The sequence below is a fragment of the Abrus precatorius genome, unplaced genomic scaffold, assembly GCF_003935025.1.
Source record: "Abrus precatorius isolate BTA unplaced genomic scaffold, Abrus_2018 Scaffold11, whole genome shotgun sequence".
In the NCBI taxonomy this organism is placed as follows: Eukaryota; Viridiplantae; Streptophyta; class Magnoliopsida; order Fabales; family Fabaceae; genus Abrus; species Abrus precatorius.
Window position 1 is genome coordinate 19,054,377 of NW_020874303.1, and position 14,217 is coordinate 19,068,593.

At 32.0% G+C, this 14,217-nt stretch overlaps 3 protein-coding genes across 5 annotated transcripts; 1 reads left to right on the top strand and 2 right to left on the bottom strand.

Annotated features, from left to right (window-relative positions):
• The first annotated feature begins 1,412 nt into the window (after positions 1–1,412).
• Positions 1,413–3,556, top strand: LOC113854400 (GDSL esterase/lipase At4g10955). The gene is made up of 3 exons (XM_027485359.1): positions 1,413–1,512; positions 1,634–1,892; positions 2,464–3,556. The coding sequence occupies exons 2-3, from the start codon at positions 1,831–1,833 to the stop codon at positions 3,431–3,433; spliced, it is 1,032 nt and encodes a 343-aa protein (XP_027341160.1). The 5' UTR covers positions 1,413–1,512; positions 1,634–1,830; the 3' UTR covers positions 3,434–3,556.
• On the bottom strand, positions 3,336–6,455 carry LOC113854401. Of its 3 annotated transcripts, none has more exons than XM_027485360.1 (2): positions 5,708–6,455; positions 3,336–3,403 (listed from the first exon to the last, which is right to left on the bottom strand). In XM_027485360.1, exons 1-2 carry the CDS (start codon positions 6,336–6,338, stop codon positions 3,357–3,359), a joined length of 678 nt encoding a protein of 225 aa, XP_027341161.1. In that variant the 5' UTR covers positions 6,339–6,455; the 3' UTR covers positions 3,336–3,356. The 3 variants fall into 3 exon arrangements, with proteins under 3 accessions (XP_027341161.1, XP_027341163.1, XP_027341162.1); XM_027485362.1 differs by lacking the exon at positions 3,336–3,403 and having other exon boundaries at positions 5,667–6,023; positions 6,105–6,455; XM_027485361.1 differs by lacking the exon at positions 3,336–3,403 and having other exon boundaries at positions 5,667–6,455.
• A 3,652-nt stretch (positions 6,456–10,107) lies between these two features.
• LOC113855758 (phosphatidylinositol 4-kinase gamma 2) lies at positions 10,108–12,236 on the bottom strand. The gene is made up of 2 exons (XM_027487390.1): positions 10,881–12,236; positions 10,108–10,485 (listed from the first exon to the last, which is right to left on the bottom strand). The coding sequence occupies exons 1-2, from the start codon at positions 12,234–12,236 to the stop codon at positions 10,108–10,110; spliced, it is 1,734 nt and encodes a 577-aa protein (XP_027343191.1).
• Positions 12,237–14,217: the final 1,981 nt, after the last annotated feature.

The following is a 14,217-nucleotide window of genomic DNA, read 5'->3' on the forward strand; positions in this document are numbered from 1 at the left end:
CAGCTGCTCAAATTTGCGAACGTATTTTTTCAATCGAGTTAGGTTCGGCTAATTATACCGTGCGTTCATATTTATTAGTCTAACCTATTACTATGTTACGGGTTCAATCACTTGAATGAGTTAGTTGATCAGTCCATTGTATTGACTAACATACACACACACACACACATTATTATTATTAAATTTCATCGCATTTCACCATTATCGTACTTCACTGTAAATAAATTATGAATTAATATTTGATACTATAAATGTTTTTAATTTAATTAAATTTATTATAAATGTCTTTTGCTTACTATATTTTAACATATGGATCTAATCCGATATAAAATATGGATCTGATAAAAGAAAGGTTTAAATAATCCTAAAACAAAACAAATAAAATAATTATGTCAACTGGTTACAGCAAGATGTATGGATTACCTAAAATTTAAGTTAAATTATAGGTCAAACTAAGATCAAGACAAAATTTAGCACCCAACCTAAATTATGCATTAGGTTATGATGATTTCGACCAATTCTAATACTTTTAGTTAGCTCATTCATTCTAGGTAATATATATTTATGTTTTGCTATGATAGTAGCTTAACGAAATTTAAAAATTCATGATGAGAAGTTAATAATAACATTTTTTTTAAAGGAATGATAGATTTAAAAATTAAATCACTACTAAAAGACTATATTGTAATTTAATATATAAATATGAAATACTTGAATATATTTGACCTATGATACAACCAATATTGCTAAGTTATACCTATATAATTTAAATTTTATTAAAAAAATAAGATATTAATAGAAAAATTAATCAAATAAATATTAAATTTATAACCAATAAAGAAAATTTATAAAAAAATTAAAGGTTTAAAATAATTTACTCCGTGGTTGAGGATGAATGATTTTTGTAATCATAAACTACTACAAGTCATGCTCAGATTTTTTTTTCTTTTTAAAAAACTTTACTGCTTAAATCATTTAGCAAATGAATTATTTTAGCTTAACTTTCTGTCTTAAACCTGAGGGAATGTTAAATACTTTGAGAAAAAGTTTAGTGCTCATGTGATAGTCTTACTTGACTTTTTCTAACGATTTTTAAAAAAAAAAAAGAAAAAAAAAGGCTTTGTTTCATATTATCGAAAAGAATGTAACTTCCATTGACGCCGATCAAAACAGGCTCCCAAGTCTACACTGCAAGTAGGATACAGTGGGCCTGTGACAAAACCATCCTAATCAAATTAATATTTATTTATTTTATCTTTCACTTATTTTTTATATTTTTATACAGAATTTATTCAATTCAATTAATGCTTTTTAAAAAATATATTTATAATTATGATTTGATTATAATAATAATAATAATTTTTAATAAAATATATTCACTACTTTTACGTTTGCAACACATTTGTGCGAATCATTAAACTATACGACGTCGTTGCACTTGAACAAACTTGCGGTGTTTGGTTTCCCCTTTCCGCTCCGGATTCGCGTCCACTACCTCTGATCCTAACATACGTAACGATTTCTTTTCCACCTTCTCCGCTGCGATTCGAATATGCTTTATCGCTTTCATTTTTCTCGTTCCTGCACAAATGCCATGAAAATCTCAAATCTTCCCTTTAATTTCAATTTGTAGAATCTCCGGTGTTGAATTTGAATCCATGCGCATCGCCTTTCATTCGCTGAATATTCTGCAGAGGAAATTGATTTGAATGAATATCATTATGCAGGGAAATCGCTTTTGAGATTTTGAGTTCTGATCCATTTTCTTCTCTTTTTCTGACAATTTCTCGAGTTACTTAGAAGGAAGGCTCAGGGGTTGCATAGGGTGTCATGGACTCTGAGAGGGAAAGTTTTAACCTCTCAGGACCTTTGCATCTTACTTTTGTCTTATGGTAACTTCAATCAAACAAATCTTCCACTTTAAAATTCTCTCTTTTTATCCTTTTTGTTATTAGAGCCAATGTCTCTTTTAGATTATGTTGTTTCTTCACCATGTTTGATTTCTTATGCTCGATTTGAATATCGGTTCCCTAATTTTACATGACAGTATATATGGTGAAACTAACATCATGTACATAACCATTTTTTCACATTTAGAGGATGTTAATTAAGCACTTATTTTAAATAACGATTTATGGCATAAGTTTAATCATAAAATTTAGCTGGGAAATAATTTATATTTATAAGTTATACCAAGAAACTTATTGAAATAAGTTAAGAGGTACGTGTGAAAGTTATAAGCGATTTTCATAACTTGTAAAAAAACTCTTAAAAGACTCCATGACATATTTAGTATGTCTTTCAAGACCTATTTTTCTTCTACATATATGTTATTCTCTTTGCGTAGAGCTTCAATACTGGAAATTCTAGTTATTTGCTTAAGGTCATTTTGAATCCCAATAGTTGTTGTATCTGAGGATTTGCGTATGTGGCTTATACAAAGTAATATATGGTCCAATTCAGGGATAATGCATATCATCGAATGTCAGTTGCTGCTAGTTTGGTCCAAGGTGTTTATATTCTAGAAAGGGATCGGCAAGAAAAGAGAGAAGGTGCGAATGCTCTTGCACCACCTTGGTGGACATTCTTCCACTTTCAGCTGCTTCGACCGCTTGTGGATGATGTTGATTCTTCCATTTTTGGTGCAATCTACGAGTTCAGGCCTCCATCTTCTCAGTATAATGACACTTTATATAGAAGTCCTCGCTATGTGATTGCCTTTAGAGGGACTCTAACAAAATCACACTCAGTTTCTCGTGATATTGAGTTGGATATCCACTTTATCAGGCAAGGGCTTCATCAAACTTCTCGATCTGAGATAGCTATTCAAGCTGTTCGAAACATGGTAGCAACTGTAGGTGATTCAAATGTTTGGTTGGCTGGACACTCCCTAGGATCAGCAATGGCAATGCTTACTGGGAAAACAATGGCCAAGAATGGCATGTTTGTTGAATCTTTTCTTTTCAACCCACCATTTGTATCTGCTCCAATTGAGAGAATCAAGGATGAGAGATTGAAACATGGGATTCGATTCGCCGGCAGCGTGATAACAGCAGGACTCACCATTGCTATGCAAGCCAAGAAGCCGCAGGATTTATCTGTGGATCCATTTGCTGCTTTGTCTGCTTGGGTTCCATGTTTGTTTGTGAATCCATCAGATCATATATGCTCAGAGTACATTGGATACTTTGAACATAGAAGAAATATGGAAGACATTGGAGCAGGAGTTATTGAAAGGTTAGCAACTCAGAATTCACTTGGTGGCCTACTGATGAGTGCATTTGGGAAGGAATCTGAACCCCTACACCTGATTCCTTCAGCTTCTCTCACTGTTAATCTTACTCCTTCACGTGATTTTAAAGAAGCCCATGGGATTCACCAGTGGTGGAAACCTGACTTGCGCCTGCAATACAAGCTCCACAATTACAAATAGTTGTGTACTTATTTATTGTAATATATTGGTGGGGTGGGGCATTGGTTCTTTTCATAAATTGAATTGAATTGTAATATATTGAGCAAGGTAAATTATGAATGATTGAATTTTGTCATTTTGTTCCATAAATTGGTAAGTGCTGCTGTATCTTGGGTGTTTCTTTATTAGATAAAATGAAAAGTAAATGAAAACAACATAATATAGGAAAAACTAGTAATTTAGTTTTTAACTTTATTTTTTGTTTTGATTTAATTATTCATTTTATTTTTTATCGTTTACGTTTTCGTTTGATTTCAATTATGTTACAATTGACAAATAAAACAAAACAAAAAGATAAAAGACCAAAGTGAAAGTCATAAAAAAAAATTATAGAATCAAATTGAAAACAAAAGAGACTATTAAAGTATTAATTTTGCCTAAATAGCTTGAGGCACTTGATTGCTGGTTTCTAACATATTCAATTAGCTTTACAATGTTGACACCGAAGAAAGATCGGAGATTTAGCTTAGAACAGAAGCTTCTAATGGTGATGATCCAAAGGATGGAAAGCGTAACAATCAGGAACGTAGCTAACCCACACTGGCTGCTCACAACACGAGATAGCACAAATGGTGTGGGAGGCAAAGGCAATGCTTAAATGGTAGCAGCAGCCCAGATAAGGATCCGTGCCCCCTTAGTGGAAGCACACAAACCGCTTCATTTATTCGACAAGATTCATTCAAACAAAGTCATTGTCACAGGGACAAAAGACAATAACTAATAGCCACACTAGTTGATTAAATAGATTCGGAATAACTACGAAAGATTCAACAAGCAATCTTTATCGTGTAACATCGTTACATGAATATCAAGGTACCTTTTTTTCCCCCCCAAATATACTCAATTTGCTTATTTTTAAATTTAAGATGTAATATTTTAAATTTTCTACTAATTAAAATGGTTTTTAAATTAATATTACCCTCTACTAACAAAATTATGTTGAAAATGTGCTTTGTATGATTAAAAAATGTTATAAATCCTTATTCTCTTATAAAAGTATTGCTTATCGTTTGTATAATATGAATTACAAGTTGCATAAAATAATAAAAGAAATGCTTGATTAAATTTGGAAATAAAATTTTGTAAAATAATCTTAAAATTTTCAAATATATAAATGTTTAATCTTTCGTATTGTCATTTCGAATTACAGTTTATTAAGCTCCAAAAAGAAAATATAAAAAATTACCCCATTTCGATAAAGTTACGACCAAATCAAAGAAACTAGTAAAGTTAAAAACCGATACAATATTGATGGGGGTCAATAGTTAAGCAGGTAGAGGTGCTATTCGATTTCTATCTTAGGTTAGTTTTTCAAGATGGCATTGTCATCGACACAAAAAAGAAAATTTATAATAACTTGCTATCAGACAAACCACAAAAATCAGCTTCCATAAAGAGAGCCGCATTTCCGGATCTTTTTAGGAATGGTTGGTCCCTACGCCATGCTTGCCCCCAACCCATCTCCCAAAGCAAGGGTGACCCTCTTTTTCTCTCTTTCTCACCCAATTCTGACTCACTTTACTACTCGGATTCCAATTCCCACACCTCCCAAACACAATTTATAACTTAGTCAATTAGTATCACTATCAAGTATGGAATCTAACTTTGCTTAACCCACAATTAATTAAGATTAAAAAAGGCAAAAAGCTTCCTTCCCTCACTCCACCTTCCTTTCAAACTCATCATTCTTCTCCACTTTCTGCCTCCCCTTAGAACCCTTTACTTAACCTTTAACTTATACCAAGAAAGCAAAATAAGTCATAACCACTACCCATGCCCCACCCTTATACACACATTATTGAAAAAACACGGAAATGCTATTTATACAATAAAATTGTATAGTTTTTATCATAATTTTTCAAAAAAAAGAGACGGGAAGAGATTGATAAGATGAATAATGTCATGAAAAGTAGATAAAAACATTATTATTGTAAAAAATTGTTATAAAAATATTTCATGAGAATATCATCACTCGCATTTCACAACATTTCTGGTTCTAGATTATTAGAACAATTTCACTAATAGTAACCACAAATTCCCAATCCAAATGGTTGAAGGACAAACAAAATGAACAAGCTTTGCTTTCAAGAAGGAAAAATGAAAAATCATCTTTACAATTTAAATTAATTGTGATGTCTGCGTTACTTAACGTGACTAACAATTACAGTAACATATCATATATATCTAAAGCCTACAGTTACAAAAAAAAGAAGAAGAAGAATTAGCAGTGAAAACCTAACACAGATCCATCGGTAACGGCAATGGCAACCCTGCAACCAGCTTTGGCCTGAACGTGATGGCTGAAGAAGTGCAAAACCCTCACGCGCCCCGCCATCTCCAACTTGGACTCGATCTCCATAGTGGGCTCAACCCTAAGCCCATAGTTAAACCCAACACCGTCACCGTTGGCCAATGTGGGGCCCAATCTAGCCGGCGCCGACAAGGGGAAGGACTGAACGGAGAAGGTGGCGGCCATGTACTGGGTCCGGCCGGCGTCGATCTCGCCGGCGGGGATGAACATGAAGCCAACCTGGCTGCCGGAGTAGATGAGCTGGAGGGAGCTATCGTAGTGGGAGAAAACGGCGCGGTTAGGGTTCCGGACGGAGGCGTATTGGGAGAAGGTGAAGTTAACGGTGCCGTTAACGACGGAGAATGAGGGGAGTTGAACGGCGCTGACGGCGATCTTGGGGTCCTGCGGCTTGAACACCGTGTAGTAGACAATGAGAATGACGATTACGATGAAGATTAGGAAGATGGTGGCCACGACGCACGAGGCCAGGTTAGTGCGTCCTGACGGTGGCCGTGGCCTTCTTGGCTTTGGGGTGGCGGTAGAGGCGGCGGCGGCGGCAGGGGGTCCATCCGCCATGGCCTACGGCGGTGAAATGAGGGTGTTGCTTATGTTGAGAAGAGGATATGGATGTGGATGCACATAATAATAACAAATAATATAAGGATGATGACCCAAAACCCAAACCCCACATGGTTTAAGAAAACAAACAAATTGCTAACCCCCAACGACACCAGTGTCAACCACAAACATGGGTAACACCTTTTTCTTTCTCTGCTTTATTTATTTATTTTACAATATATGATGAATTAAAATGTGTTTTCTTTTATAAAATTATAATAGAAACAAATGAAACAGCGTATTAATGACATTATTGAATTTTATGAAGAAAACTAGCTTTTTGTCTTGAAGTGGACACTTTGGTTTGCTTCACTGTGTGGTGTTTGAGCGGAAGAGTGAAGAGTGAGGAGTGATGGAGTGATGGAGTGATGGCGGTGGTCCCTTTCCCCAAACCATGATGAAGGGATAACCTTTTTTCACTACACCTATGTGCGTTTAGAAAGTAAAAAAAAATTAAGTAAATTATATTATTTCAATCTAAAAAAGTATTTTATTGTTTTTTTATTAAAAAAATGCATTTTGTATTTTATTAATGAATGTTTTGAAAAGTTGAAAGAATTCAAATCTAATTTTTTTTAAAAAATCATATAAAATATTATATATTCATTTAATTTGTATTTAAAATATATTTCATTATAATAATTTAATAAAATTCATAATATTTATTTTTATTTAATTTTAAATTACTTAATCAGTTAAAATATTTTTAAAAATTTTATATGAACAAAATAATATCAATAAAACATAATAATTAATGTTGTCTTAATGTTTAACCTAAATAAATAAATAATAATATTTTTTAACAAGTAATTAATAATTGGGATAATATTTTTAATTATTTAAAAAGTACCGTTTGCCTTTCTTTATACTGTAGTAAATGTTTAGTACTTGATCATGACTATATGTTATTTTATGGTGACAACTTTTGACATTGCGAGGCAAAGGTATCATCCATGTTCCTAACCCTTTAAGACAGTAATATTGGGTGTCAGAGATTGGTTTGAATGTTTGACAATTGAGAACTAACAAAATAATTCAAGAGCAATCGAGCCCCGTGACGTGATGGAAAGCCAGCACAGTATCATTTCTTATTTCCTTACTTTTCCATTGATTTTCCTGCAAAACTGAAATTTCTTCAATTTTATATTATTTATCTTTTAAGATAATAATAATAATAAATTATTAATTATATATATTTGTATAATAAAATATTTTTTCAAACTAATAAATCCTTATTTAAAGAGTTAGAATTTAATTATGATTATAAATCTATTTTATTTAGATAAGATATTAACAATGTAAGTGTTTTGATTTTATTAGAAGCGGTTTAGAGTTGATTTGAAACCAAATTAAAGTTGCTTAATCTCAAATTTAAGTTTTGAGAGAAAATAATTTTCTGTCGGAACGAAATAATTAATTATTGGAACATTCTAATCCATCAAGTGCATGATTATTGGGCTTAAATACTTTGCTATATGAGAAGCGAGGAGTTCTATTATTGCGAAATAATTGATTATTGGTTTTAAAATATCAATTATCAGTTGCGAAAGAACAAAATATCGATTATCTGTTTCAAATAATTTTTTATTTGCAAAAATTGATTATTAAAGTCTAAACAATTGGCTACTTTGTGAAATCAGAATTTCAAAACCTTCTTAAAAGGCAAGATTTTAATTCTTGGAAGTATATAGGGTAATAAATGACAATGAAATGATGCGTGATAAGAAAAGGTTAATTTATGTTTTAAGTAGTTGAAGTGAGAAATGGTTTATCATAATATATTAGACTTACCCTTAACAATTAAAAGTAAGGTGAACTCACTTTATATGTGATAAATCATCATTTATTGGGTTGCCTTGAAAAAGTATAAAAATAGAAAGTAAAATTTGGCTCTATAATAACTGTAGGCTATAGATAAAAATTTTCTTTAGAGGAATTACACTAACTTTGAGATTATGAGTTGTGGTATAAGATAGAGTGTACGAGCAAATAGACGATGGATAAACTTATTTATCTTGTGAGCAGAAACATCTATTTTATTAAATGTTATGATGAACAGATTGACATGTGTTTGTGGTTTGACATTTAATCAACAGTTTAGATTATGATGTGTATGGTATAAATGTAAACGATAAGTTTAACATAGATATGCTTGATTGTGAATGGGTAAAAATCTATATGATAAATGTTATAAAAATGAATAAACTTAGATTGATTGTGAATAGGTAAAACTATATATGATAAATGTTATGAAAATGAATAAAGTTGAAGAGAGGTATCTCAAATATATAAGTGACAAAGCTGTTACTGGTAAAGCTGCTCGCAATGTGTCTTGCTTTGCAGGATTGGAGGTGTCATCTACTTCCTACCATTTTTTATAGACATGTAAAAGAGAAAGAGTGAGATATATGACATTGATAATAAGATAGAAAGATAAGAAGAAAATACACAAATACATTATTGTCTACATGCTTTTTGTAGTAATTAAAAACCAATTAATATAATTAATGATTATTTATTGTGATAAAAATATTGAAAATAAAATACTACTTAAAATATAAATCGTAAAATACCTTAAGTTTTTTTTTAAAATTGAACCAACTTAATTTTATGTATAAAAAGATTATTTTTGGATTTTTTTATATATAATATTTAAAAATAATATATACTAAAATATGATGTTTAAAAAAATAGGAAAATGTAGAGTTTAAAAATAATTACTTTTGGTGCGAATACAAAGATTTAGAGTAAAGTAACGAAAAGTTATAAAATATTAAAAATTGTCAAATGACGATTTTTTTAAAAATATTTTTAAAAATTTAAAAATAAAAAATTATTAAAGTGATTTTTTAAAAATAATTTAAAAAAGTAAAATATCCAAATAACGTCATTAACAATTTTTGAAAAATTTTTGTATTTTGTAATTTTTCTCAATATACTATATTTTAATAATTTTTATTTTTTTCATATAAAAAAAGCCCACTATATTTTAGTATATTATTTATTATAAATTGATTACATGAAGATAAATTTTACCTATGAATTGCACGGTTAAAACCATAGTAATTTTATTAACAAATCATACTGGTACTACAAAAATCCCACCCTGGAACAACACCAGCTAGAACCACTATTTCTCACCCCACAACTTTCTTTGGCTTCTCTCCCTTACTATGCACAACCAGTGCTATAATGAATCATAATCATACCACGTAACTGTTATTATCTTCTCCGCTTTTGGCTGCAATTAGAATCATTTTGCTTTCATCGTGAATCAATATCAGATCATAATTTTTGTAAATCTCATATGATTCGATATTTTTGTTTGTTCCCTCTTAATATGGAAGCATGCCCAGCTAGGATGAGGGCAAGAAGTAAGGAAGTCATTTTATTTATGAGCCCCTAATATGTTGCATTTATTATGTACATGTGACAGACCTTTGTCAAAGCCTCACACAGTCCTATTATGAAACATGAAATTGAAAAACCTCAGCATAATACAACTTATTCAGACCTTTGATTACTGTTGAACATGGCAATACAATCCTGAAAACATTTCAGAGAAGCTAGAAATAGACACGAGCATGAGGCCTATGTCCAGAACACATCAAGCCATACCACAAATTTATGCAACCCTGCAGTCCATCCTAAAATGGACTAGCCATGCGCCGAATACATACATTATATATGTATATATACCTATAAAATCAGAAAAAAAAAAGAGAGTCTATTTTGCAAACTTATCAAGGCGAGAATCCATGATCTGTGAGATGGATTCAAGAAATGCCGATTCCTCCATGCCAGGAAGTAAGGAATCTTGAGCCTCACCAACAATCTCCTCAATTACAGATTCCTTGTTTAAAATTTCCCGACACATTATGCTTCCAATTGCATAGGGAGTAAGACCTCTCTCAACTCCTTTCTTCAGCAACATTGTGGAAATGCGTAGTATTCGCGCACACTGAAGTGGAATATCCCATCCATATTGTTTCAAAAGTTCTATGTCTCTTTCAGCATCCAGAGAATTGATATAATCAACTGTCTCAGAAGAGTAAGGCTGTCGTGCTTGCGGCCAGTAAAGCCAATCAAATGTGCAATCTTCAAACTGCAGATAGAATAATGAAGATACTTACTCCATGTTCAATCAATAAGAATAATCTCAATTTTTAGCAGGTTGTGGACAGCTAGTATAGTAGTATGCATCAATGCAACCCCCAAATTCCTAGCATCTATGAAATCTATCTGCCAACAATTATTTCAATTATTCCCTACACATAAACTGCATAGAAAAATTTAAGTTGCAACTTTCAATACATGTTTACCAGTCTTTCACCCTTCCATGTGAACTGATCAGCAATTGCAAATAATTTTCTGCAAAATGATTTATTAGAATTGCAAAAAATTATATAACCAAGTACTTGAACAACAGACTCTCACATCTAATATGCTTAGTAGATGCAAAAGGTAGTCAATGAAATTATATGGAAAAGAAATGCTTACTTTATCTGGTAGACAATAGCCATGATCAATAGGAATGAGCTTTGTGTGGCCATCTGCCTCCTTTCTGATCAATATATTCCCAGCATGCCTATCTGTATTAGCCATTCTTATGTCAAGCACAGTAATCTTGTGCACCTCCTCCACTGGGAAAGCCCCGGGTCCAATGTCCTCACAATTACCATTATTATTCATGAACTTCTGTAAAGACCCAACCTTGATATGTTTTGATGAGCAAGCAAACCCATTTGCGTGGTTAAATTCTTGGTGTAAGCACTGCACCATAACAGTAGGGGGAACACCAGAAAAGCCTATTGCTTCACCTGACACCAAACGTGGCCCACTCCTTGGATGATCTAAAATGTAAGCTGCAACTTCCCTCAAAGCTCCTTCTCCAACCTTTGTCCCTCTTTTCAAGCCTTCACCATTGGATGAACTTGGTAACCCTCTTGGGTTGTTCACAGCCATTGGTTCCTCATCCATGGGCTTGAAAACTGAAACATGCTCCTGACCTGTTGAATCTTGCATGAAGTAAGTCCCTCCTGTGCCATCGGAGGACCTTACAGGGCGATTTCCTTTCTTCAAACCCTCAAATGTGGAGTTGATCATGTCCCACTGGAAAGGAAAAAAATTGATCTTAGGATTTACGACAATCGGTTCCAACCAGAAACCTACATCAGGTGGTACCTTTGCTATTTGAACTTGTTTATTCCTATTCTGTCCTACTTGTACTCTCTCATTTGTGCTCTCAACTGGTGTAGGTGCCTCAACCAAAAGCTTCAAATCTTTGTGAATTGGTGTAGTCCTAACCTTAGCTGATTTCTTAATTATCAAATGAACCACATCATTATCACTCTTGCATATGTCATGGAAGAGTCTCTGGTCATCAAGCTTCTCATCATTGCAGAAAAGCTCTTGATCCTCAAGATCAACAAAACCTTCCCCTTTCTTCCTAATCCGTTGCTTAAGATACCCCACATTTCTATGCCTATCAATATGGAATTCAAATTCCTTCCCACAAGCAGTCCTCACAACAATGAAGAGAAGATCGGAGAGGCGAAGAACCAAGTGAAGAACATTGCCATCAGTGACACCATACTCCTTGATTTGTGTGCCATTTCGAGCCAGCTCTCTTCCACCAAAAACCAGCTTCTGCTTCTTCACCACAAAGCCTTTGCACTGCTGAATCCTCAGTTTCACCGAAGCAATGGAATCAGACTCCAACACACGCATTGGGGTCACAGCACCATCCACAGTAAGGTAAATCAGGATTGGCTCACCAGAACAATGTCCTGGTTGCCCTTCCCAATACACCTTTTCTTTGCAAATAGAACTCAAAGCACAATCAGCAATCGACATTTTTCAAAGCCAATCACTAATTTTCCCCTTTTTTTTTAATTCTTTTCTTTTTTGTTTTGAAGTTCCAAAATGACCTATTTGCTGCTTTACTTGAATTACTGTCACGGAAACAAATCCATAAACAAGTAAGAGCAAGGTCTTTTAATGAAGACCCGAATAAAATCTAATCTAACGACAACCAAAAAAAAGTGATATTGATTAGAAGCTGAAGTACCCAGATAGGAATTGTTTGTGATATAGATTGTATTATGTAGCACGAATTGATGATGATGAAACGAAAAACGTGGTCTGAAAATGTGATTGTGTTGTATTGTGTGTATAAACAAAAACTCTCGAAGGAATCGTGGAAAAGTGGAAGATAGCGAGAGCGGATTCTTACCGAAAGGAAAGAACCAAAGGGAAATGTGTGAGAGAGAAGAGCTTAAATGGAAAAGGTGGTTGCAGAGATGGCGATGAATTGCCGAGAAATTGAAACGATTCGTATTGTAGCATTTTCCGACATTGATGTCATCTGTTATGTGTCGTTACAAGACCATTGAGTGGCCGATTTTTTCTGTTCCGATAAACTTGTGATGGTTCAGAGATGAGTGTGAGATAATAGTATGCAAGAGAGACGGTATTGTAGCCGTTGCCTTTTTATATAGTTTTGACTCAACTCCTATAACGGGAACATTCATGCTTCTTGCTTTTCTTTTGTTTTTTCTTCGTTATAAACGACACCCCTTTGGCCCTTTCATTAACCACTTGCCGTCAACCTTAACGGTGCTTTGTTTCGCTTCTTAAGGATAATAATAATCTTTAAATTCGTTTTAATTAGGTAATTAAATCTAAAACTGTTCTCTGTCAAACCTAACATTATCATGTATTAGTACAAAATGAGTTTATTAATTAATTACTTCAACTAATAACGTATGGACAACCTGCGGATATGTAGTTAGTGTTGGAGGATGCTGTGTTAATTACTGTTAAGCAGAACAATGGAGTAAAAGAGAAAGCCCACCCACTTTTTTCAAAACCTTCTTCCACTTATTAACTACGAATATTTGGGCAGTATAAAAATTATCGAAAGTGAAAGCATAAAAAAAAATCCAATATTTTCATAAAAAAAATTGAGCATAAAAAAGGCATATAATAATCTCATTTTTTAATATTAAATTTAACACATAATCGTGAAAAAGTTATCAATACGTGGGAATCCTGAAACAAATGTTAAAGTTGGAACTTGAAAACTGACAGTGTAGTATTTTCATGCATGTATGTGACCGTTGCACAGACATGCAACATGTTTAGACCGTACAAGTGTCAGAATGATAGTGACACGTGTCTAGTTATATAAACTATTTTTTTAAAAAGCGTAAAATTAATCTTATTTAAGGAATTGTTTATGATGAAAGTTTTAACGAAAGAGAGAGTAAAATTTATATTTTAAAAATAAAAATTATAAATTATTATATTAATAAAAAATATATTTTTTTAAAAAACTCTTTCTAAACATATTCTAAGTAAAGTTTATTGCACTTAAATAAAATTTTTATTATTTTTTATAAATAAAAATAAATTTTAATTTTATATTAATAAACAGTGAAGTTAATGATTTAATTAAAAATATTAATATTTTTTAATTTTTAAGATATTAAAAGAATTATAATTATTAATTTAAAAAGATTTTATTAATTTATTTAAACAGAATTTAAGATAATATTAATTATTTTTATTATATTATTATATTTATATAATCATTTTAATTATAATAAATAAAATTATTATATTAATAAAATTGTATAAACTTTAATTTAAATAATAAATTAATAATTTATAAACTAATTTATTTAAAATAATTAAGCTTTTATACTTTTAAATATATAAATAAAAAAATTTAAAAAACATAAAAAAATAGTCTAACAAAGATCTGATGATTTGATGTCAATTGTGAATAAATTTTAATATTTTATTAAATCATTTATATTTAATAAATTATTGT

Coding starts and splice junctions, on each gene's coding strand:
- LOC113854400 (XM_027485359.1), top strand. CDS start 1,831: ATGGACTCTGAGAGGGAAAGTTTTAACCTCTCAGGACCTTTGCATCTT. Junction 1,893..2,463: donor CATCTTACTTTTGTCTTATG/GTAACTTCAATC, acceptor GGTCCAATTCAG/GGATAATGCATATCATCGAA.
- LOC113854401 (XM_027485360.1), bottom strand. CDS start 6,338: ATGGCGGATGGACCCCCTGCCGCCGCCGCCGCCTCTACCGCCACCCCA. Junction 3,404..5,707: donor TACCGATGGATCTGTGTTAG/GTTTTCACTGCT, acceptor CTTGTATTGCAG/GCGCAAGTCAGGTTTCCACC.
- LOC113855758 (XM_027487390.1), bottom strand. CDS start 12,236: ATGTCGATTGCTGATTGTGCTTTGAGTTCTATTTGCAAAGAAAAGGTG. Junction 10,486..10,880: donor GCTATTGTCTACCAGATAAA/GTAAGCATTTCT, acceptor TTCTATCTGCAG/TTTGAAGATTGCACATTTGA.